General features: G+C 35.5%; 2 protein-coding genes, 1 non-coding gene and 1 pseudogene across 5 annotated transcripts; 2 read left to right on the forward strand and 2 right to left on the reverse strand.

Annotated features, from left to right (window-relative positions):
* Positions 1–837: 837 nt before the first annotated feature.
* LOC148270506 (polygalacturonase-like) lies at positions 838–2,683 on the reverse strand. The gene is made up of 4 exons (XM_088207038.1): positions 2,047–2,683; positions 1,642–1,931; positions 1,311–1,539; positions 838–1,200 (listed from the first exon to the last, which is right to left on the reverse strand). The coding sequence occupies exons 1-4, from the start codon at positions 2,509–2,511 to the stop codon at positions 979–981; spliced, it is 1,206 nt and encodes a 401-aa protein (XP_088063164.1). The 5' UTR covers positions 2,512–2,683; the 3' UTR covers positions 838–978.
* Positions 2,684–4,277: 1,594 nt separating this feature from the next.
* On the forward strand, positions 4,278–10,616 carry LOC148270507 (polygalacturonase-like; annotated as a pseudogene).
* A 427-nt stretch (positions 10,617–11,043) lies between these two features.
* Positions 11,044–11,116, reverse strand: TRNAE-CUC (transfer RNA glutamic acid (anticodon CUC)). Its single transcript has one exon. It is a non-coding gene; the product is annotated as a tRNA-Glu (tRNA).
* Positions 11,117–11,618: 502 nt separating this feature from the next.
* On the forward strand, positions 11,619–23,330 carry CTC1 (conserved telomere maintenance component 1). 3 transcript variants are annotated; one of them, XM_088207049.1, is made up of 16 exons: positions 11,624–12,964; positions 13,100–13,218; positions 13,531–13,605; positions 13,697–13,775; positions 13,913–13,975; positions 14,074–14,151; positions 14,284–14,481; positions 14,757–14,858; positions 14,987–15,265; positions 15,450–15,932; positions 16,079–16,693; positions 16,774–16,865; positions 19,829–20,036; positions 20,143–20,257; positions 22,120–22,454; positions 22,942–23,330. In XM_088207049.1, exons 1-16 carry the CDS (start codon positions 11,855–11,857, stop codon positions 23,110–23,112), a joined length of 4,122 nt encoding a protein of 1,373 aa, XP_088063175.1. In that variant the 5' UTR covers positions 11,624–11,854; the 3' UTR covers positions 23,113–23,330. The 3 variants fall into 3 exon arrangements, with proteins under 3 accessions (XP_088063183.1, XP_088063175.1, XP_088063166.1); XM_088207040.1 differs by having other exon boundaries at positions 11,625–12,964; positions 16,070–16,693; XM_088207057.1 differs by lacking the exons at positions 20,143–20,257; positions 22,120–22,454; positions 22,942–23,330 and adding an exon at positions 17,166–17,212 and having other exon boundaries at positions 11,619–12,964; positions 16,070–16,693; positions 19,829–19,993.
* The last annotated feature ends 938 nt before the right edge of the window (positions 23,331–24,268 follow it).

The raw sequence follows: 24,268 nt of genomic DNA on the forward strand, positions 1-24,268 counted from the left end.
AGTTAAATTATATTTTTATTTAAAAATTATGTTATTATAAGTGTTTATATATCATTTAATTAATAAATATATAAATTTTAACTAAAATAAGTATAATGAAATAATAGTTTAAATTATAGTTAAAAGCAAAATACTAAATTAATATCTTAAGTTTTACATTTGTTATAATTTAATTTTATTATAATTAATTTTTTTACGTTATTTATTTATTTCAAATATTTACTTATTTTTTATTTTCTAGCAAAACTTTAAATTAATTATATCATATTTGAGTACTTTAAAAATAGTTCAAAAGAATAAATTTTACTTAATAAATTAATAAAAGTATAAAGTTACTGTTACTATTAATTTATAATTAAATTAACTAGTCCAATAATTCGATTGAGCATTTAAAACAATCTACTAATTGAGCATTTAAAACAAATAAAAATTTAATGGTTTTGTAAATTATTTAAAAATTATCTACTTATTTTTAATTTTTTTTTATTATGATCCATAATTTTACTAAAAATCCGGTTCAACAAAAAACATAAATCCTCTCCCTGGACCCAGCTGCGGTGATGGTAATACAGCATCAGATGAGTCGCCTCAGCATTACGTTCCGCCGCCACCTCCGCACTAATTGCCCTACCACCAGTACCAGAACCACTCCCACACGGACAACACCCCCCAGCAGCACCAACAACAAGCAATTTTAGATGAGACTTCAAGTACTAATTTCTTGACATTTTATTCATTAAAAATGTTTGTTACACATATTCATTGACCTTATACATTGCTATAAATCTCGGCAATGATGCAAATATTCAATTGTAGAGTTTTATGAACACAAGTCTGTTGGAAATTAAATCGGTATGTATTTATTATCAGTAATAAATGTTTATGTTTGGGGTGATTATTTCACAATTTATTTACAAAGAATAAATTATATACTATACAATCAATGATATTTTTTTTTTTTTTTTTAAGATAGTGTAACTAAAAACAATCAACAATTGGTATAACCAATCCAAAAGACTTTCCATCTACATTGGTACAAGATGATTCAGCTGCTTCATCAAAATATGTCAATTTGACGTTTTGAACTCGTATGCCTGTACATGGATGAGAGGAGCTACAATCGAACATTATAGCTATTGGTGTTGTTGATGTTCCTTGAATATCTTGATACGTAACGTCTTTAATTTTTACGCCTGACACCTATTATAATAATTAAGAAAAATTATTAGAACTCTTTTTTAGCAATCAAATAAATATAAATAAATAGCTCTTAAACATTTGAAAAGCAATCATATGGTTAATTTTATTACCTGGTTGGGACAATTCTTATTGTGAGGGCAGTAATTTTGATCGATTATAATTGGATTTTCCACATTTTGCATTCTGCAGCTTAGAAATCGAATTCCCTGAACAAAGCCTGTACTGGGTCTGGCCCATGCTTTTATTCTCAGCCCATTTGTGGTACCAGCAAATACTGTCTGCTTCACTGTCACATTTTGAACTCCTTCCTCTTCAGCATCTTTGCCTAGACTTCCGATGCTGCACAATTATATTAATTTCACAATCAATAAATTTCCATTTTCATTTTCATTTTCTCATTATATAACGTAATAGAAACGTATAGATATCAGGGTAGTGTACCTAATTCCATGGCCAGGGCCGCATACTACTCGCTGAATCCATAGATTCTTGGTACCAGGACCGATGGAGATGCAATCATCACCAGTTTTTATGGTAGAGTTGAAAATGCCTACATCTGTTGATTGCTGGACGTGGATGCCGTCGGTGTTGGGGCTGTTTCCGGCCGCTATGACTTTCACTCCTTCAACTTTCACGTTTTGGCACTTGTTGATCACGATGTGGAACATCTGGCTGTTCAACGACATTAACCCTTTGATTCTAATGTTGTTGGAGTTTGTGAATCTCAGTGTCTACAATTCAACCATCCATTTCCAGTTAAATCATCTAATCACCCTTAAGTCATATGGGGTGTGTGTATATATATGTATATATATATATAGAAAATATATGTATTTATGCAATTACCGTGGCTCCCAGGTCAGAGCAGTTCCCACCCGCAGCCTTGCAAGCCCACAAGTCGGATCCTTTGGCATCGAGTTTTCCGCCGATGATTGAAACTCCGGTAACCTGATTGAAGCTGAGCCAGTTTTCAACCTGAAGAAGCACCCGGTAATCAGGTGGAACCATCAGCGTGCCATCAATTCTAAAAGTGATGTCATTTGTTTTGCAGTTTTCTCCTTTAAACTGCAGAGAACCCAGCAAGTACCTTCCTTTGGGGACGTATATCATGGCTGAATCTGAAGCTCCACATGCCGCATCCCATACCTCCATGAAAGCTTGAGTGGAGTCTGTTTTACCATCTGGCTTGGCCCCGAAGCTCAACACGTTAAGAGACGTTGTTGCAGATGATAGTAATGGTGGGTTCATGCACAAAACTAGAACAAGTAGAGTGATGAAGTTGTAAAGACAAGACGGAAACCATTCTGCCATTCTTGAATGTTATTATGGGTTAGCTAATAGGAATGAGTAAGATATATTAATATTGGAGAAATTAATTAAGGGAAGTTGAAGAGATGAAGGACGTTACAGTAAATGTTTATCGTCGCTGATGATGAGAACTAAGTTGAGTTGAATCTATATTTATAGAGGGTGTATAATGATAGAGGAACGAAATGAAAGAAAAGACTTAAGATGAAGAAGAGAAATACATGGATGGTGTAGGTTTTAAGAATGGCAGAGGATTATCAACGAAATGTAAAATGTAAAGAAAGCGGCGCGCCGTCTATTTGCATGCATGTACTACTTCGGTCATACTCAAACTAAATAGCCTACGTGTTGCGCCAACTCTATCTATATATATATATATATATATTATAGAATCGGGGGCATTTTACTTCTTTTATGCACTTCATATATACATAAAAAATTTAAGTTTGTTAAAAATTTTAAACAAATTACAACTAAAATAGTATTATTGCCTACACCATAACCTAATTTTAAATAAATTACAACTTAAATTATTTTGAACGAAAATATATTTTTTAAACTAATTTAACATAAGAGTCGATTTTAATAACATATAACCACTAGCTAATTCTTAAGAAATCAACAGAAAAAATAATTTTTATATAATCATAAATTAGTCTTAATTAACATGGTTACCATGTTAATTTTCTTTAAGACTAATTGATTATAAAGAAATAGTTTACTATTTAATTAAGAAGAAATATAACTTTTATGTCTTGATTAAACTTCTAAGAAACTCAAAACATACTCCTAAACATTGAACAAAGTCTAATGTACTGTCCTCTCCTCTCAATAAAACCATATATATATATAAATATTTAATTTTTAAAGAGAGAAAAAAAAAGATTAAGGAGGTAAACACAAGCTGTTAACGTAAAGATGGATTAATCACTTCAGGACTGAGTTGGATAGTGAAAAGAAATTGGGAATTACATCTATATATATATATATATATATTTGAACCATAGTTAAGCATGAATATAAAATAAGTATATATTTTATATTTGTTTGTCTTTTTGTCAGTACAAAATATAAATAAATAAAATTTTAAGTTAAAAATATTTTGGCAGATTTGCAAAAAACAAAATAGCAAAATTATATATTTTTTAGTTATTTTGATATGATTAAAATTTATAATTTATACCTTTAATAAATATGTAAATAAATTAATATAAATAAACTCATAGAATCTAATACTTCATGTGCAGTTAATTTAATACAAATTTCATTTAAAACCGCAACGAAAGTTCCAAAATTCTAAAAAAAAAAAATTCTTTTCTTAAATTATAACAATCTTGATAACCCCTAAAATATTTCAGTCTACGTAACTCTCGTAAATATAACATTTTAATTAATAAGGGAAGACTTCATGGATGGATTAATTATTAGTTCACAATTTAATAGCAACGCCGTACGGGGTTCCTCTTGCAAAATGAAGGCTCATCGTGTCTTATGTGTATACATATTATATATATATATATATATATATATATTGGAGGATAGTATTATAAATAGAAAATATTCAATTCAAACTCCCCTCCTAAAAGAAAGAAATGAAGTAAAAATTATAAGTTGGCGACCGCGTACGCTGTGAAGTAGGAAGAAAGTAATAGCCGCAGCTTTCTTCAGATTCCATTGCAGTCTCCATTCTCTCCCTCTAAAACCTTACTATCGTGCATGTATACATATATACATATTCAACTTATATAATTAATATGACTTCCGAAATTATATCTTCTTTTTGCAGTATCATTCACACCCTCCTCCTCCAACATGGCAGGGGGGTTTCTCTTATCTCTTCGCCCTCTCATTACTCCCATTTTCACTCTACTATTGTTGTGGATGAACCCACCATTACCATCATCTGCAACGTCGTCTTTTAACGTGTTGAGCTTCGGCGCCAAACCCGATGGTAAAACAGACTCAACTCCAGCTTTCATGGCGGCATGGGCGGCGGCGTGTGGCGTCTCAGATTCAGCCATGATATACGTCCCCAAATGATGGTACTTGCTGGGGCCTCCGGTGTTTACAGGAGACAAATGCAAAACCAATGACATCACTTTTAGAATTGATAGCACGCTGGTCGCTCCACCAGATTACCGCCTGCTTCTTCATTTGAAACTTGGCTCTATGAAGAACAACTAGCAAGAGTCGACTTAAGAAGACAAGTGTGCCAACTTGTCCAGGTCAGCGAAAAGTCTCAGTCTTCATGCCAACTCATCCCACAGCTCTTAGACAAACACGCATGGCCGACAACTGTTAACTTTGTATCAATCAAGACAATCTGTTTTCTTAACTAGGTATCAGAGCCAGAAAATGGTAAGAGAGAACAGCAACTCCTCAACCTTCAACCCATCACCTCAAAAAATTCAAACTTTGTCTATCAGTTCAATGAACTCTGTGTGTACTTTGAAACTCAATCATGATAACTACCTTCTCTGAAAAATTTTGGTACTTCCAATCATAAGAGTAAACAAACTCGAAGGTTTTCTCACTGGTGTCAAATCAAGTCCACCAGAATACACAGAAAGAATTGTAAAAGGAAGGATTGAAGTTGAAATCATAGTAAATCCAGAATTCAAAGACTGGTTTACACAAGATTAGATGCTACTAAATTGGCTTTACAGCTCGATTGAAACAAACATAGCCTCTGAACTGATGGGGCACTCAACATTAAAACTTCTATGGGATAAAATCCGAGATCTCTTTGCAGTAAAAACACGAGCAAATATAATTTATTACAAAAGAAAATTCATTAAAATGCAAAAAGGCAACTTGAAGATGGAAGAATACCTCAAATCCATCAAAGGAATTGCTGATAACCTTGCTCTAGCAGGACACCTTGTTACACTGGAAGATCTCACCTCTCAAGTTCTCGTTGGCTTAGATTCCTCTAAATACAACTCACTCATGTGCCAATCACGGAAAAAGAAAGCATAAGTTAGGTCAAATTTCAATCTCAACTGCTTAATTATGAAAGACAGTTGTAACAACTCAACATAACAACGACCGCTCTAAACCTCAAACGTCCCTCAGCACATTTCTCTAGCATCAGAAATAACAGAACTCATCTTCTCAATCGATTAACAGAGGAGAAAGACGCAACAGCCCCTTTAACAGAGGAAGTTGTCACAACATCAGAAGAGGAATAAGACTTAGTGGTAACTCCATACCAATATACCAAGTGTGTGGAAAAATTGGACACACTACCGCTCACTGCTATTATCGCTATGACAACAGCTACATGGGAACCATCCCAGAAAACTCCCTAAAGTCCTATCAAAGCTCAGCCTTTTCGGCCACTTCCGAAGACAACCTTGAAGATCCACTTTGGTATGTTGACAGTGATGTTAACAATAATGTAATTGAAGATGCAAACATACTGCAGTCAAAGCAACAATATGAAGAAAGTGAAAGTCTCATGATTGAAAATGGTGAGAAAATACCTATCAGATACATTGGTAAGACAAATATTTACACTCCCAGAAATAGAATTTTAACCTTAAACAAAGTGCTGCATGTACAAAAAATTAATAAAAATTTACTAAGTGTTTCTCAACTTACCTCCTCTAACAATGTTGAAATTATCTTTAACTTATCTCTTGTTTTGTGAAGGACAAGGCCACAGGTAAGGTGCTGCTGCTAAGGAAGCCTAAAGACGATTTATACTGCTTGGGCTCCTCAAGACCAACTTCTCTTTATCATCATTTCTGTCAAGCTTTCATCACTAGCAAAAACAACCAAACTTCTGAATCAAGAACACTGATGTGGCATAGAAGACTCAGACATCCATCTTCAAAAACCTTATCTGTCATCTTAAAAATATGTAAAGAACCATGTAAGTTCAATAAAAATATCTTTTGTGATGCGTGTCAACTGGGCAAGTCCCATCTTCTTCCTTATTCTCTATCTTTATCACATGCAAAAACACCCTTTAAAATTGTTCATACTAATGTCGGGGATCATCTGCTCTCTCTTCACCCTCAGGCCATAAGTATTATGTAATTTTCATTGATGATTATAGTCGGTTCACTGGGCTTTATCCACTGAAACAAAAATCAGAAGTTTTTCAGGCCTTTATTATGTTCAAACACCAAACAGAAACTTAGTTTGAAAAGAAAATAAAGTGTCTTCAATCAGACATGGGAGGAGAATTCACTAGCCTGGCCCAGACTCTTCAAAATAATAGAATTAAGATTAAATATTCATGTCCCTACTCATCAGCTCAAAACGGACGAGCTGAAAGAAAACATCGGCATATAACCGAAACCGATCTCACTCTCCTTACTAAGTTGGGTGTGCCATTGAAATATTGGCTTGATGCTTTTGAAACAACCGTATTCCTAATTAATAGAATGCCTAGACCAATCTTAAATAAGTCCTCGCCACTTGAAAGGTTTTACCACAAAAAACCTGACTACAAACAACTAAAAACTTTTGGGTGTGCCTATTTTCCTTGCCTACGACCATATCAGAATCACAAGCTCACCTTCCACTCAACAAAATATATTTTTCTTGGTTACAGTTCTCTACACAAAGGATACAAATATCTCAGCTCCACTGAAAAGACATATGTATCCATAAATGTTGTCTTCAATAAACTTGAATTCCCCTATCATCATGGTTTCGTGAAAACACATCAACCCGAAATTGTCTCTAGAGTCACATTACCTTCCTGCCTGAATATATCTTCCAACCCTACATTTCTTTTCCCAGAGAGTTCAAATAGATAAGTCGTTGAAGAAACTCTAGCACTAGCTTCCTCCCTTATGGTAGAGTCCTCACCGCAACACTCACCAAGAGATCCTCCGATCAGTGATAATTTATTGTAAAAAGAACCTATGTCTTCTCTCAGTCAGAGCGTAACACCATCAGATCAAGAAGAAGAGAAAGTACAAGCTGAAAATATCTTGACAGAAGCACCAAAACACCAGATGATGACCAAAGCTCAAGTTGGGATATTTAGACCGAGGAACCTGCCACAAGACTTCCAGTTATTCAAATCAGTCATCGTAAGAGATCTTACAACACCTACTTCGATCACTGAAGCAACCAGAATTCCCCACTAAAATTTGGCAATGGAAGAAGAAATATCTACCCTCATGAATAATTAGACATGGAAACTAGTTCATCATCATCCTGAAATGAACCTAGTTAGCAACAAATGGGTTTACAAAATCAAGACCAATGTCGATTGAAGCTTTTAACGGTGTAAAGCTAGACTAGTAGCAAAGGGTTTTCATCAAACACTTGGGATAGACTTCCATCAAACCTTTAGCCCAATAATTAAGTCATAAACCCTTCGAGTGATTCTAGTTTTAACAGTAACAAACGGGTGGAATATCAAATAGGTGGATGTGAACAATGCATTCCTAAATGGAGAATTAAGAGAGACAGTTTTCATGAAGCAACCTGAAGGCTTCGAAGATCCCAAATACCTTAACTATGTTTGTCAACTTAATAAAGCTCTCTATGGACTCAAGCAAACTCAAATAGCATGGTTTAGCAAGCTCAAAACCTCATTGTTCGAATGGGGCTCAAAAACTCACAAACAGATACGTCTCTCTTTTTCTTCCTTACAGAGATAACCAAACTCTTCATCCTAATCTATGTTGATGATATAATTGTTACAGGAAACAAACCAGAGATGATGCTAAGTGTCATCAACCAACTTCACAATTTATTTACACTCAAAGATCTTAGAGACATTCATCTCTTCCTCGGCATTGAAGCAATACGGGATGACACTGGCCTCTTCCTTACTCAAACAAAATACATTGAAGAACTTCTTAAAAGAAGCAACATACTCTTTGCTAAACCATGTCCGACACCGTCAGTAATCGGCAACAACTTATTCACCAGAGAAGAAGAAGAACTGAAAGATCAAACTCCCTATCGAAAAATGATAGGATCTATTCAATATCTAACTCACATAAGGCCGGGTATATCGTTCATTATCAACAAACTTAGCCAATTCATACAAAAACCAACTGATCTTCACATGAAAATCTTGAAAAGAGTTATCCGATATCTAAAAGGAATGACTGATGTCAGACTCCATATAAACCCAGTGACAGACTAAACATTGTTCGGTAATCGGATGCCGACTGGGCCTGCTCGAAGGATGATCGCCGCTCAACCTCGGGTTACTGCATCTATTTTAGAGAGAATTTGATCTCCTGGAGTTCAAAGAAGCAGAATGTTATATCAAGGTCAAATGATGAATCTGAGTACAAGGCCCTGGCTCATCTTGCTTGTGAAATCACCTGGCTGAAGTCCTTACTCAAAGAGATAAACATCACTGCTCCACAAACTCCGATAGCTTGGTGCGATAATATGAGTGCTACGGCTCTTGCAAGCAATCCTGTTTTTTATTCACGAATCAAACATATTGAAGTTGATTTTCACTTCGTTCGTGACCAAGTGACAAAAGGAGCTCTCGATATTAGATACGTGTCCTCATGTGATCAGACCGCCGATTGCTTCACCAAGGCCCTGTCACAAACACAGGTTAAGTATTTCAGGGAAAAACTTGGACTGGTTCATCGACTGCTTCCCTTGACAAGTTTGAGGGGGAATGTGAAGAACAACTAGCAACAGTAGACTCAAGTGTGCCAACTTTTCAAGATCAGCGAAAAGTCCCAATCAGCATACCAACTCATCTCACAGCTCCCACACAAACACGCATGGCCGAAAACTATAATACAATCAACCTCCTGATATAACAGAATCGTCCCTCACTGAAAACTGTTAAAGCTGCATATATTTTCTGGTTTCTTCCGCGTTAATTGACAGTGAAAGTTTGTTGTTTTTCTTGTGTTATTCTTATGTTCATCCTTGTTTCCCTATAAAGAGCTGTATAGCTCTATAAATGTATCACCACTGCTAACAAAATTGCCATGAATGAAAACCAAACTGATGTGAATTGTCCAACTTTTATATCAACCAAGACAATCTGTCTTCTTAACTGGCTCAGCTTCCATCAAGTTATCGGCGTTTCAATCATTAGCGAAAAATTTGATGTTAAAGGCTCCGACTTGTGGGCTTTCAAAACTGCACGAGGCAACTACTACGACCAGGGAGCCACGGTAATTACATACATACATATACTTTTTATTATATCATGTAACTCAAGGTGGGTAGATGAGTCGAGTTGAGTGAAAATGGTTGATCAATTATAAACTTTGAGCTTCACAAACTCCAAGAACATTAGAATGAAAAGAGTATTGTCATTGAACAACCAAATGTTCCATATTGTGATTAATTGATGCGAGAACGTGAAAATGGAAGAAGTGAAAATCATGGTTGCGGCGAACAGCCCAAATACTGATGGCATTCACGTCCAACAATAAAACAATGTAATCATCTTCAATGCTTCCATCAAAACCGGTGATGACTGCATCTCTATGGGCCCTGGCGCCAACAACTTATGGATTGCGCGAGTCACCTGTGGCCCTGGCCATGGTATTAAGTACCATCTCATCTCTTACCTCATGGTCTGATCGTAGTTATTAATAATCCGTACGAAAATGGTTTGTGGAATTAGTCAAAAATATCTTAGCTTTTTTAAAAGTAAGAGAAACAAAGTTAAACTTTAACTTAATTACAAGTGGTTCCGATGGTGCAGCATAGACAGCTTGGCGAAATATGCAGAAGAGGAAGGAGTAGAGAATGTAACAGTGAAGGGAACAGTTTTTGCGGGCACTACAAATGGGCTGAGAATTAAGTAATGGGCTAGGCCCAACACTGGTTTTATAAGAGAAGTCCATTTTACAAATGCCAGGATGCAATACGTCGAAAATCCTATTATCTTCTATCAAAATTACTGTCTTCATTACCTAACCCAGACAGGTACTATTTTATTATGAATATTAAAAAATATATTACATTTCTTACTCTATAAATTAATAAAAAAATTAATTAAAAAAATAATATTGATATTATGAATTATAATTTAGGGATCAAGTGTAAAAATCAGAGATATAACATAAAAAAAATTCGAGGAATATCAACAACGCCATTAGCTGTAACATTTAATTGTAGTCCGAGTTCTCCATGTAGAGGGATAAGAATGTAGAATATTAATTTGACATATTTTGATCAGATGGCTGAATCGTCATGTGCAAATCTAAATGGAAAAATATTTAGATTAGTTCTACCGATTGTTAATTGTTTATGATTAATTTAATATTATATTCTATTATGTTATAAGCAATTTTTTTATTTTTATTTTTAAATTAGTGATTATACAACAGTAAATATTAATCGGATTAAATGTATTGATTTAAAATTCAGAAATGTAATTTACACATGTTCAATTTAAACATTTTGATTTTTTTGAATATATAAATATTTCATTAATGTTAATAGTATGTAATTCAGATGCTTTTTAATATTTTGCCATCAAGTTGATAACTTAATTGAGTTCAAATTTATTCTTACGTCACTATTTCATTTAACATACCCACATATTGTTTGAAAATAAAAAGATTAGCTTTCCGTTGCCGGGACTTGAACCCGGGTCTCTCGGGTGAGAGCCGAGTATCCTAACCAACTAGACTACAACGGAATGTGATTAAAGAAGATATTATTTAAAGTAGGTTCTAGTTGCTAGTGATCCATAAATGAATACAAGAGGTTCGTTAATTTGTTTTATATAATTCTTAATTATTGGTGATGGAATTTAAAACAGGCATGTTCATTAAATCCTTTCGAGAGATCAATGAAAAAGTTCAATACTATTAATATCAAATACTCGTATCAGAATCTATAGTTAAATATCAAATACTATTAATCTGAAACAGTATATAACAAATATATAGACCCTTCACTTCTCTAATTTTTTTGCTGCATGGATCGTCCTGGAATGCAGCCATTGTTGTTGTAGTCTGCACCGTTTCGGATTACTAGAGAATGGGTTGTTGAGCTGCACATATGGGCCGACCTGGGTTTCATGTAAAGGGCTGCTTATGGGTCCAATGGGTCTCAGGCAAGTTTTGGGGTTTCCTATAATGATTTCAAAAATACAAATTTAAGGCATTAACTAATTTAAACAAAGATAAATAATAAAAATATTATTTTAACCTCATAATTTTTTGAGACGGTGGTCGTCATCTCGGTTCGGGTGTGGTTCAATATCGAGTTCCCGCGCTGCTGCCTCGCGTCATTTCTTTCTTCTCATTACTCTCTCTCATCTCCATCGGAAACAGTTTCAGTGCAGCAAGCAAGGTTGCGAGTTTCACAAAATTTCCTCCTTTACATCTTGATTCTTTCTACGATTAATACTTTTCTTTAGTAGGAGTACTCCATGGATGAACATTTGACAGTTCAAAACGGAAAACCAAAGTTTCTCACCATCTTGCAGTTAATCCAGGATGGCCGTGCTCTTACGGCCACATCATCTCTTCACTTCTCTCTCGGTCCTCATTTTCATCCATCGTCCTACAAATCAGTTCCTCGAGAACGGCAATCATGTCCCGGCCCCAGCAATGCAGGTCCTACCACCCCTCAAATCTTGGCCCCTTTGAACCAGCCGGCAATGTTAATCGGAATCCTAACACTCCCCACCCTGACCCTGAAATGCCCTAACAGAAGCTGCCTGCAGTTCTCGGACAATTCATCAACGATTTGCTGCGACATTATCGATTTCGACGCTCGCGTTATCGGTAAGAGAATTCGCGTACTGGCTTGGAATTTCATTCCCTCGAATCACCACGGTGGGTTCTTGGAGATCATCGAATGGAAATTACTAAATTCCGGAGTTGAACTTGGTAGGTCTTCGAGAGTAGAATCGTTCCCGCTATTGTCTGGTTCTTCCTGTGCGAGCGAATACAATTCCAAACACAGTTATTTTGTTCACGGCACCTTAGAATCAATCAGCCCTGTTTCGGTTGTTCCCTGTTCGTTCGGCAAGAGCAATAAAGTAGGGGATTCAAGTGCTCCGGTGAATATTCGAGGATTTCTAGTGAGAATTATTGCTTGTGAATGTAACTTATGTGCTTCAAGAGAGTTGATGGCGGTTTTGCATGACTCGACTTTCCGTCATTCGTTTACTAAACCATTGTTTATTTACTTTTGTGGTTCTGCTTCGTGTTGGCATCCTGTGATTACGAAGCTCGTTGGTGGTGTTGTTTCACTGTCTCGGTTGAAGAAAAAGTTGATCTTCATGGGAAAAGATGAGTCTCAATTGATGTTTGTAACTACGGAGAATTCTATTTTGCATCTGCCTAGTTCGTTTAAGAAACGGCTACCATACTTGGAAACTGTTGTTAAGGGGAAAGGTGAATCTAGTAACTACACTGGCATTATCAAAGGCGTGTACATGGAAGGCATGGTTATTGAATTGGATAAAGAGGCGTGGCTCTTACTGAGCGACAGGTTTCTTATACCACCGCATAGTCTCCGAGTGGGTGCTGTTGTAAGTACAATCGATTCTCTGTATTATTATTTTAGATAGTCGCAGATCATGATATAAATGGTTTTTGTTGCTTGGAATATAAGTGAAACGCTATCATTTTGAACTTTTTTCTGGTTTTCCTTTCTATTTTCTTAGGTATCTGTGAGAAATGTGCATTTTGTGAAACCTAAATTTTCTTGGACAAAAGTTCTTATACTCGGCGCTTGCTTCAGGACTAGTATAATGGTAGAATCATTCTCTCCTTTGGAGACAGAGTAAGGATTGCTGAAACTTTTTTCATGTTTCATATCCACTAGTATTTCCTAAATGCACGAGCTTACACTGAACTTTTGGATTTCTTATCCAAATTGAATTGCTCATTCCATTCTATACAATTGGGTGTACTTTGTGGACATGGCTGTTCCATGAAAAATGGAGCAAACTGGCCAATATTACTTATTGTGGTCATGAGCTGACTTTCTTTCCTTGTCCTTTTGAGTTTTGTTTAGAGTGCCATTAGAAACTTTCTTTCTTCAAGGCTGATCAACATGTCCTTTTATATAAGTTTCTCCTATTCAATATCACAGGCATTATATAGTTTCACAATCACAAGATTCGTTAGCAAAGTTCATCGAATCATTGGCTTTTCCTGCCAGATTTTGGTACGATATTATTATTCTAGTAAAAAGGCTTATGGTTCTCATTTGATTTTTATTCTCCTGTTGATTCACTTATCAGATGGTTGGCTTTCAGGGCACTGCTTGTCATTTCATGTTTCCGGAAAAAGTTTGCTGGTATCTTATCTGAGAAGGAGATCTTTGGATCAGAAAATGTGATTACCTGCTCTGGGTGTTGTATTGTGTTTCAAGTAGTTTGTTGTTTGTTCTTCTACCTTATAGCCTTTCTTTCTTGTCTGTTATCTTGTTGGTTCTTTTTTAACGTTATGTGGATATTGCAAGGTGTTATCAGAAGGAAGGACTGGCTAAGATGTATATTAACTCACATTTATCATCATCAATGTTTCAAGATCGGGTAAACTGTTAAGTAGGTGTTAGATAAATGATGGCAAATATATTCTGCTGATCTGGTAGTTATCCAGCCTAATGTGGTTTTTTTTAATTTCTTTGCAGCATGGAGTATTTGTAGAATTCTGCAGGCATGAATCATGTGGATGTAATAGTGAAATATATTGTTCAAACCTGAAATTGGTAAGCCTATGGTACGACTTCTTTCTTTCAGTGCAGTTAGATACACATGTTTTCTTAGTGGCTCCTCAATTTATGAATTTGGTGCCCTGTTGTATTCTTGGCAAATATCCCGAGTCATTTTGTTGTTTTCAGGTGGTACCTTTCTCGACTTTTATCCATCATGGTGAGGCTAAATGGATGAAAATGCTACTAAGATCTGAGAAAAATAATATATTTTGTGACAACAATTGCTCTAGGTTATTTTCATTAGAAGAGAAATCTTATAGCCCATCAAAAAGGAGGATTCTAATAAGTGAAGACCTTGGTTTCGTGTTACTTGGGCATTTAAAGGTTAGTAATTGTTAATTCCATTATTGTATCTTCAGTTTGGTTTTGGAATTTCTTTGTGCTGTTGTTACTCAATACCAGTTTGGTCAAACTCATATTTAGATTCACAGCCAAGTCTTGGCAGTCCATTTGTATGTTATTTTTTCACAGCTTTAAGAAATTGTAAACATGGAAAGGAGGGTGTCAGAGGGTATTTCTGAGTTTCTGGCTGTCACTACTTTTTCTGGATGAAGATATGATCTTTAAGATTTTAAGCATCGGTTTTATTGATTTAGTAGATTGCAGCTTCTGGAAGGCTGCAGTTGCTTGATGGGACTGGAAGCATTGATGTCATTATATCAGACCTTCGACCTGCTTGGGAGGAGAACAGCATTTATGAGGTTCTTTAACTCAAGTTTATTATCTGTTCACTAGCTGTTGCTGCTGGTGGAGTGGGATCACCTGCTATTAATATCTGTATATTCTTTTGCATATCTCTGGAATAATTGCCTTTTCTCTTGGCTTTCAGCTCCTTGACTATAGACTAATAGTTGACGGCATACCTGAACTGGTGGATCATTTGAAGTTGCTTCGAAAGTCGATCACTTGTAGGAGTGTCTTTCATTGCCTTCCCGTTACAAGAGAGAGGGCGGCCTCACCAATGTTCATTGATCTTTCCTTGAGGGGCTCAAAATGCAGGAATATTCCCTTCTATTCTTCTCTGGAATGGAAAAACGATTTATGTGAATTTGAAAGTGGAGCTTTTCATCTATTTTTGGTGACACACAAATTTCCAGCTCTTCTCAATGTATGTTAAACCTCAGAAATCAGTAACATTCACAAGATGCTTCAAATGATTTATGTTTAACTTATCACATTGACCATAAAAATACTAACTACATTTAGAAGCTGAGAAGTTTTTGTTTAAATAGGATTGCCACCTTTTACTTTCACTTGTTATTGATTGTTCAAATTTGTTTTCCCACTTTCAGAGTGGTCAAATGAGATCAAACATATCTAGTACATTTGTCGAGGCCATTATCTTGCCATGGGATCTCACTCTAGCTGGGAAAGATGGAGCTGTGCATTTAGCCAAGTTTTCAAGGAACCAGATAAGTGAACAAATGGAACATTATGCAATTGAAAGTAATGAACATGCTCCCATTAAGAAGCAAAGAACTTCTAACTTGACTGATAAAGAGTTAACTTCAGGTTTCTTGAATGATAATCTTGGGAGTGAGTTTAAGACCTCATGCTCTTATGGAGATGATACTCAAACGCATGGATGTGGAAACTTAAGTAATTCTCGTGAAATACGATGCATGGCCACTGTCAGATGTGTTAATAACAGTAATCTGGTAACTTCAGGAATTTTATATCATGCAAAGCTGAGTGCTAAGGTTAATGTTAATGGTAAACCACATGCAGAGAAGGTTTTGCTGCAATTCCAGTCTGAAAGTTCTGCTAAATATCATGTATGCTGGTTTGGTCTTCTTTCCCCCTTTGGTTGCTCCATCTATTATAAATCTCTTCAATGAAAGAGTAACGATTCTATAGTGTGTTTGAAGAGACAACCTAAAATTACTTTTGTTCTTAAGCATCTAATTTCCAGTGGTTGCAGATTGGAGGTTATTACATCATGAAGCACCACATAGAAGATTCTTTTTGTAAGGTCAAAAAAATTTATGAAGTCAACAGTGCTAGAGTTCTCAGTTCCACATCACGTATCTGGAGCCTTTGTTTATCTTTTGATTATGCGTTTACCAGTAACAAGTCCATACATGATACTGTAATGGGAGATTCTTCATTCAACAGGAATGATATTCTGCTGGCAGAACAAGATGAACTGCTTCTGCAAGGAGCTCCTGGAAGTTCTCCAGGAACTTTTTCAGATGTTTCACTTCATCTTCCTTCTGATGCCATTGACATCTTGCATGTAAAACTTAAGGAACTAGAAGAAAATCTTATTAAGCCAGCAATAAAACCAGAAGAGGCTTACAATTTTTTGTCCAGCAGAACACATTTGCACAGTATGCCTTCTGGGTCTTATTCCAACTGCCTGTTTCCTGAGGGAAATTTAGTATCTCTGAATGGCGATGTGATTGCTATTCATGGTCTTGGCTTCTGTACTCCGAGTGTTCAATCAAACTGTGAAGATCCTAATAATGTTCTTCAGCTGAGATTCCTTCAGGGACATGGAAGCAGTTGTATTCACGTTATGGTGGACCATCAAACTGTTAGTGACTATTACACTTTTTTCTTCCTTTCATTTAAATAAGTGAATGGCGTATCTTATTGTACTGACTTGATGACCAGGTGAAGATCTCTGGTTTCTTAAGTAGACACACATATCTTACTGGATTTGGGCCTGGTACAAATGCAACATTTCACCGAATTCTTGAAGTGGGGTATGCAAAAGGAAAAGTTAATTTGTCGTTTCCTTAAGACATTTGGCATCTCTTTTCAATGTTAATGCAAATTTTACAATCATGTATTTTCTGTAAAAATTCTAGGATGAGTGGGTTTATTTATCTGATTTAGAATATTAATTGGTGGGCAATTACAGAAACTTAGTCTTCTTATTTTTCCTTGAGTGTTGAAAGGTAATCACATAATTTCAAATTTATATACCAGGAAAAGGAGAATTAAGTTATTGCTTAACTGCTATGATACAACCAGTTCATCTCACCAACTTAATTTCTTTTCAGTTTCAGTTCCCTCTCAGCAACTCAGTTTCTTTTTTTGTTCTTTTCCAGTAAGTTATTTTCAGTTTTCCATGTTATATTTCAGGTTTTTACTCTTTAAAATTGTCGGTGGTTATTATTTGGTAGTGTGTTGTATATGGTTCTCCTTTGAGGTGGCTGTTGGAATAGTGTAGTGGTTTCATTTGGTGGGACAAATGTTTCCATTGCCTGCATGGGAATGAAAGTTTATGCAGAATTTGTCAAGAAAAGTAGAGTTTAATTATAAAGTCAAGAAATCATAGAGTTCTCTCTAACGATTCCTTACCCACTTTCAAAATGAATAAGAAGAAGGAAAAAAGCTGCCAAGTTCTCTAACCCTCTTTCTAAATTACCCACTCTCTAGGCCCGTAACCTGATAATTCACCTGGGACCCTAAACCTTGTAGAGAAGTTGCAGTTATGGCCAAGGATGACAAGGGAGTTAGCATTGGTTATTATCCAATTAGTTTTAGTCAATATCTCTTCCCTGTACAACTTCCTGTTCAGGTTGAGTAAATAAAGAAAAGTTAGTGGTATAGGGTTCATTTGTAAAGACTGCCATTTTACTGATACTCAGCACCTTGGTGTAAGAAGTAACCACCAGGTAGACTCAGCTTGTGCTACTTCCACTCCACAACCGAGATTCAAGCACTTCTAACCATTGCTTTGAGGGAGTTGATCTGGGAGGCATACTGCATCATTGGTTTCCTAGTGGCTCCACAGGCCAGATACTTTCCCTAGAAGGGTCAGATTCATAAGTCAGCTATCATGTTGGGAAGTATAGATGAATGACAACAACGTTTCACTTGCTCCACAGTTAATATATTTCACCACCATTGCTAGCATCAGTCAGTAATTTTCTCAAAGTTCCAGTGGCAAGTGGAAACAACATTGAACAATTCTGAGCTATACCAATCAATAGTGTAATTACAAAATTGTGGCATAGTCCGTAGGTCATTTCCTTTCTTTGATCCTTGGATAAATTACTGATTTTTGAATGATAAAAAGAAAAAGTAGGAAAGGGAACAAAGAGGTCAAACTGGTATGGCGAGAACCGGAAACTTGTTGCCTTTGGCTTTGCTGGAATTCTGGGAGTCTCTAAGCATCCAGTTCAGGTGGTGGGCAGAAGCACTAAAATATCACAGATCAAGATCTGTTGACAAGCCAAGAATTTAACTAGGCATCTTTTACAAATTCAGCAATATGTTTATCTACAAATATAAACATAGGATCCCGCTATAACCAGAACAAAGCAGATGACCCCTCATCAGACAACTCAGGATTTGGAACCAAGTGTCTTTAAATTTGTCAAAATTAACATCCTCAAAAGCCCTTCTGTTCCTTTCTTTCAATATGACTCAAAAGATGGCCAAAGGAATAAGGAACATAGGCATCTGTTGACTATTTGTTTATCAATTCAGCAATCGATCTCTCATGGACTCACTCAACCTCAACCGTAAGAATTTCTCATCACTCTCCCGATTCTCTCAACCACATATCTAGTAATTTTAAACAGAGAAAGATAAAATAGGGGAATCCTATATTGGATAGAAGTACCCACTACCAAAGGGTGAAAATAGCACTCTTTCAGCAATCTAGATGCTTAGAGACTCCACTCACAATGGGATTCCAAAAGGAGGCAACCCGAGTACTGTCTTCCTCTTACTGAAAGGCCGCTTTGAAAAGCCGCACCCAAATGACTCAGCCAGACCTCTCAAACTTCATTGTTAGCACTAAGACATGCAAGATTGCTCTTCCTAAGGCTGATCTGCAAACCTGAGATGGCCTGGTAGATATGCAGGATGCCAAGGACTGCACAGGTCTTAAAGGGGAAAATTACTGTATCATTCACAAACTGGAGATGGGAAACTTCCGATCTATCATGACCAATCCTAAAGCCCTCAAACATACCTCAATCACTACCACTAGAAAGCACATGTCCCAAGAAGTTAATATTGATAGTGAAAGGGAAAGGGACAAGGGGTTCCCTTGTCTCAAACCATGCTGCCATTCAAAATTGAGGTTAGTAATGGTGTAGATGTAAGTGAAGATAAAGAGTGCATTAAACATGTTTTCTTCTTGGAACTTGAGTTCAATTGATTATCCTTTCAGTTCTTTAGAAATTAGCAACATTAATAATAAAATTCTTGTTGTAGCTATAAGGATTTAAATCCTTGACTTTTTAGTGTAGAAAAAGAATAAGAACCAATAGAGCAAGAATACATTACCAAACTACTACTTACAATCCAAATAATGGACCTAATGAGTGGTTCAATTGAACTTTGGACCAAAATAACATACCAAGTAACCGTTCCCTCCTTTTGAATCTAAAAGTAGCCTCTACCATATTCCATGTGTCCCCGTACCGTAAACCAGACATGCCATGTTTCTAACTATTGTTTTATCATCCACTATTACTAAACCCTACTTAAAAATTTGCACCAAAACCATCTATGTCCTAGATTGCTTTGCTATTTAATCATGCAAGCATGGCAAAAAATGTGTTAATATTGTGTCTCTCATATAAGTACTTACATTTATTGTTATTGTTTATACTCCCTCTTCACTCTTGTTTCCTGCATTGCTTTCTTTGGAGTGAATAAGACAAATAACATGTCCTAATTTAACTGCTGCTACCTGCTTTTCCAGGGGTCAAGATAGATTGATGCTGACACCCATATCATTTATTGTGATAAATTCCTTAAGGGTAGTTGATGATCTATACAGTGAGAGGTGGTCCAGTTTTCCTGCCTCAGCTGTTCATGGCACATCATCTGTGGAAACTATTTCTTTTGGTTTGATTTCTGAACTGATACCAAAATGCATGGATTACAAACCCGTAAGGTTCCTCTGTAAGGTGAGGTGTATTAATCTATGAAACTTCTTTTTCTATCAATTTATGTCATCTCTATATGTATCCTTTCTCGTAGAAACTTTCATCTGTATCTTTGTTGTTGTGACAGGTTATTGCCATCAATCTCCTGGTTCTGGAGAAGTTTGAGAAATATGATAATTCAAAATCTAGTATTCAATCCAGGCCAGTTCCCATTGACATTCCACTTGCGGGTTTTGTGCTAGGTAATTTACTTGTCCAAAAAATATTGATGTGATAGGTAACTCTAACTATCTGAAAGAACTGTCAACAGAGGAAGGTCAAAAGAATTTTCCTTATTTTTTAGTAATTTATTCTGCAAAGACCTAACTCTTTCAAATTTGATTCATAATTGGAAGTTTCTATGACTTAATGTGAATATAGAAGTGACTTTTGGAAAAAGGGTGAATATTTTACTGCTGCTTGGTGCCAAAAAAACCTGCCTTGATCTTATGCTAATGCAAAATTTCATTATTCTTTCCACATAGCATTGCCAGTTCAAATTCTTTCATTAAATAATGAGCATTACCTCAAGTGCATGCTACAGTTCTTATATTTCTAAGTTTTTTTGGCCGTATGACAGTTTTAGCCTGATAATCTTCTTCTCTCTTCTCCTTGTTTGGTTTTGCTTTTGTTTCCGTTTCTCTTTCTCATTCTATCCTGCTTTGTCTTCAGTTGTCTCTCTGTACTTTTGCGGTTGAGCACAGGGAATTTTCTTACTTTATTGCTTGTTTTAATGATACTTTTATAGAACTGGTACTTGAAACAAATTGTTTTTTCCTATAAACTCCTTGATCTTGTTTTCAAATTAAACAATGATGTTAAGTTCTTTAACTCTACTCTCAAGAGTTTTGAAGTGTTTTGAAGCGATATAGTATTGATCTGTGAACATTTTAGGCCTATTTGTTTCAGTCGAAGGTATGCACCCCTTCACTATCTTTGGCCATAATCATGATTTATGATAAAAGTACTTATGTAATTGGTTGAAGGTCCTGTAGGTAGTACCATGGATTCCAAGAACATTGTAAGTCCAAGATTAGAAAAAAGTTTTAAGAATAAAAATTGATTACAAAATGTGACAAAAGATACAGATTAATAGTATAATATCAAAATTAATAAGATATGATAAAGATAATACAAATTTTAACAACAAGAGTTGTCATAACTACAATTGTAGGATAGTCACGACCATAATCATGAAGTTGTAACAAGAACAACCATAGAATACTTAATTAATGGTAGAGTATTTCCAAAAACTTTTATTCAGAAGCAGTTTGAATATGATGAATAATAATAGAGTATCAACCATTTGTGTTTAGGGTGTGTAAACATCCTAAACTATCTAAGATATTAAATAGAAAACAACTAACAAACTAAGATTCTTAACTGAAACTGAAATAATAGACCTACTAAAAAGACAATCCCGAATCAGTATCAAAATGCAGTTATTTGCATAAGAAATTACTGTGGTGCCTCAAGTCAAGGACTAGTCTAGGATTTTTCACTTGACTCGCAATAAAAGCTCCATACAATAAATCCTTTCTATATAATAAACTTGTTCTTCCAGTGAATACCTAAATTACTGTAGTGGCACTCACAAATGACTTAATAAGATCGGTCAACTTTTGTAAGTTGGCATAATGGATCCTGGCCTACTTGGATCAATAACACTCCCATTATTGATCTGTGACTGCAAATATATATAATAATGTTCATATCATTATGACCTCATCACAATGTAATGATCAGTGTATTACTAAAGAGGATTTTATTATGTTATTGAAATAAGTTTAATCTAGATAAAACAAAAAGTACACACATCAAATAATATTTGTTAAATAATATGTTTTAATAGAACTATTATAATAAAGTGTCTATTGCATTCCATTATACATATGATTGACTTGTAGATACAAATTTTTCTTTCAATATTGTGCAGGTTTATAATTTTTTGTGACATTTAGAATTTCTTGATATGAAATCTCAGATTTTGCTTCTATTCCGTGTTTTATAATTATGATTCTTGTTCCTGTAAATTATTTGGGCATTCCTGATGTTTTTATTTTAGATGATGGGTCGTCCACTTGTTTTTGCTGGGCTAATGCTGAAAGAGCAGCTACCTTGCTAAGGCTGCGTGAAGAACTTCCACAAACGGTTCTTGAATACTGTGGCTGCACATTAAAGTGGGTTGGTATTGACAAAACTGCAAGGGGCTCCATTATGTATCATCTTGGAAGAATTTTGGAGAAGCACAAAAGAATTACAGTAAAAACCCATGGATCAATGGCTGATTCCTCTTTTCCAGAGCTTACTGTCTTTGCCTCTTCTGATAATAAGCTCACCAGCTCAGATGAGAACCTCCTTAAGTTCATAGTCTTACATGCTTGCTTTTGTATCTCTTGGGTGAGTTTAGATTCATTATTGAAGATTCTGTGGAGTAAATTTATTGTCTTCAAATGCATAGAAGCAAAATTTTGCATTAAGACGGTTGGTGACGGTGTAAAAATCAAATGGATAAATTGAATTTAGTTTTGGAGTCTTGAAATTTGTTAGTTGTATTAAAGCTTTTGGTCAATATTCTGAACAGTGATTTGAATTCTTTTATTAATTGATCCTCTTTTCCTGCATTAAGAACCTAAGCTGAATGATTTTATATGCTTGCATGATTCTGTCTGAATCCCTTGCAAACAAGACAATTTTGAGCTCAACTTGCTTCATCTTATTTCCTTCCTGATGTTTCCTTTGTTGATACAAAATTTTTCACTCCTCCATAGGGTATACTTGCTCCTTGCTTCAGTTTGAAAAATAAACTTCTTTCTACCCTCCCGCAGTGTATTATCATCTGTTCTTACATGCTAAATGTTAAATAGATGAGGTGTTTTTCTTTCAGACTGTTGTTGCTTGCATGATGGATCCTGATGCAGTTAGGCACTTGGAGAGAGAGCACCTTGTAGAAGTGAAAACAGTGCATTCCGTGAAAAATATGTGGGCCAGAGAAGTCTGTCATACAAATTCTCTCACAGAGGCCAGGAACATCATCCAAGAATTATTGAACAGGTAAGCATTTGCATCGTTTGAGTTTGGTGCACATCATCTGCTGCCACATTGTACAACCATAAAAGTTATCCTGCACTGAACTGCTGGGAGTAGCTGTAAATGTTATAGCTTTAGGTAATCTTTTCCAACAACACGTTGACTTCTAAACATTGACTTGTTTCAACCACATGTTTAGACGGTTTGCTTTTGCTTAATTTATTCAAGTCATGGTTTTGCCGTTTAGTCTTTTGTTGTCTTCTTTGGTTTCTCAATAAATTGACATATATTTTTTAGTTATAGCTTAGGGCTATATGGAAGAAATGAACTTTGTTTGTGGAATTTATTTAGAAATCAATACTTAATTCTATGGACGGATGATAATCTCTTCCAAAAGGATGAAAATTGTGTTTGCAATTGGTCAAGTTTCCAATCAGTTTCCAAACCAATTTCTAGTTCTAATTCTCATATAAAGCAACATGATTTGTTGTGGTTGAATTACTGTTAAATTTAGTTCTAAACTTAATAATTAAGAAATTAAGTGTATAATAATTAATGACATTAAGAGGAGTTTTCCTGTTTAATCTTTAAAAAATAAGATAAATTATAACAAAAATTCAGGAATATTTTTACAATTTACCCTGATACTCAATAATAACGTCTGTTTTGAAACAAGAGTGATGTTTAGGCGGGTTTGGCGTAGCAATTGTAATTCATGAGTAATAACCCTGTCGTTGACTTCTTGTATTTTCCTGGTTAAGGTAGGTGTCCATGGCAGGCACTTGCCGTTAGGCAGAGTCCAACAGTAATATTAATTAATTATTTTTTATCGTTATTATTGGAGAAGAGAAAAAAAAGACTGCAAAAACCTGTCGATGATTCTGAAAAAGGCTTCTGCATCTGTGGTAAAGACTTTGGACTTTTACCCACCCCACCCTTTTTAGATTCCCTCCCTCTGTGCTTACTTGTTTCTTTTGCAGTCTCTATTTTCGTGTTTTTACTTTTTACGGCCCCTACTTTATTTTAACTTACTATTGTTAGTTCCTACTTCACGAGCAAACAAATAAAACAAGTTGGAGTTGAAGGAATACATATTCATCAAATTAGTAGGTGTATAAGAATACATGCCCAGATGGTTTTCTGTCTAAATTTTTACTTATCTCCTCTTCACAAAATCTCAGCAT

The sequence above is a fragment of the Carica papaya genome, chromosome 1 (assembly GCF_054855325.1).
Source record: "Carica papaya isolate Zhongbai chromosome 1, ASM5485532v1, whole genome shotgun sequence".
Taxonomy (NCBI): domain Eukaryota; kingdom Viridiplantae; phylum Streptophyta; class Magnoliopsida; order Brassicales; family Caricaceae; genus Carica; species Carica papaya.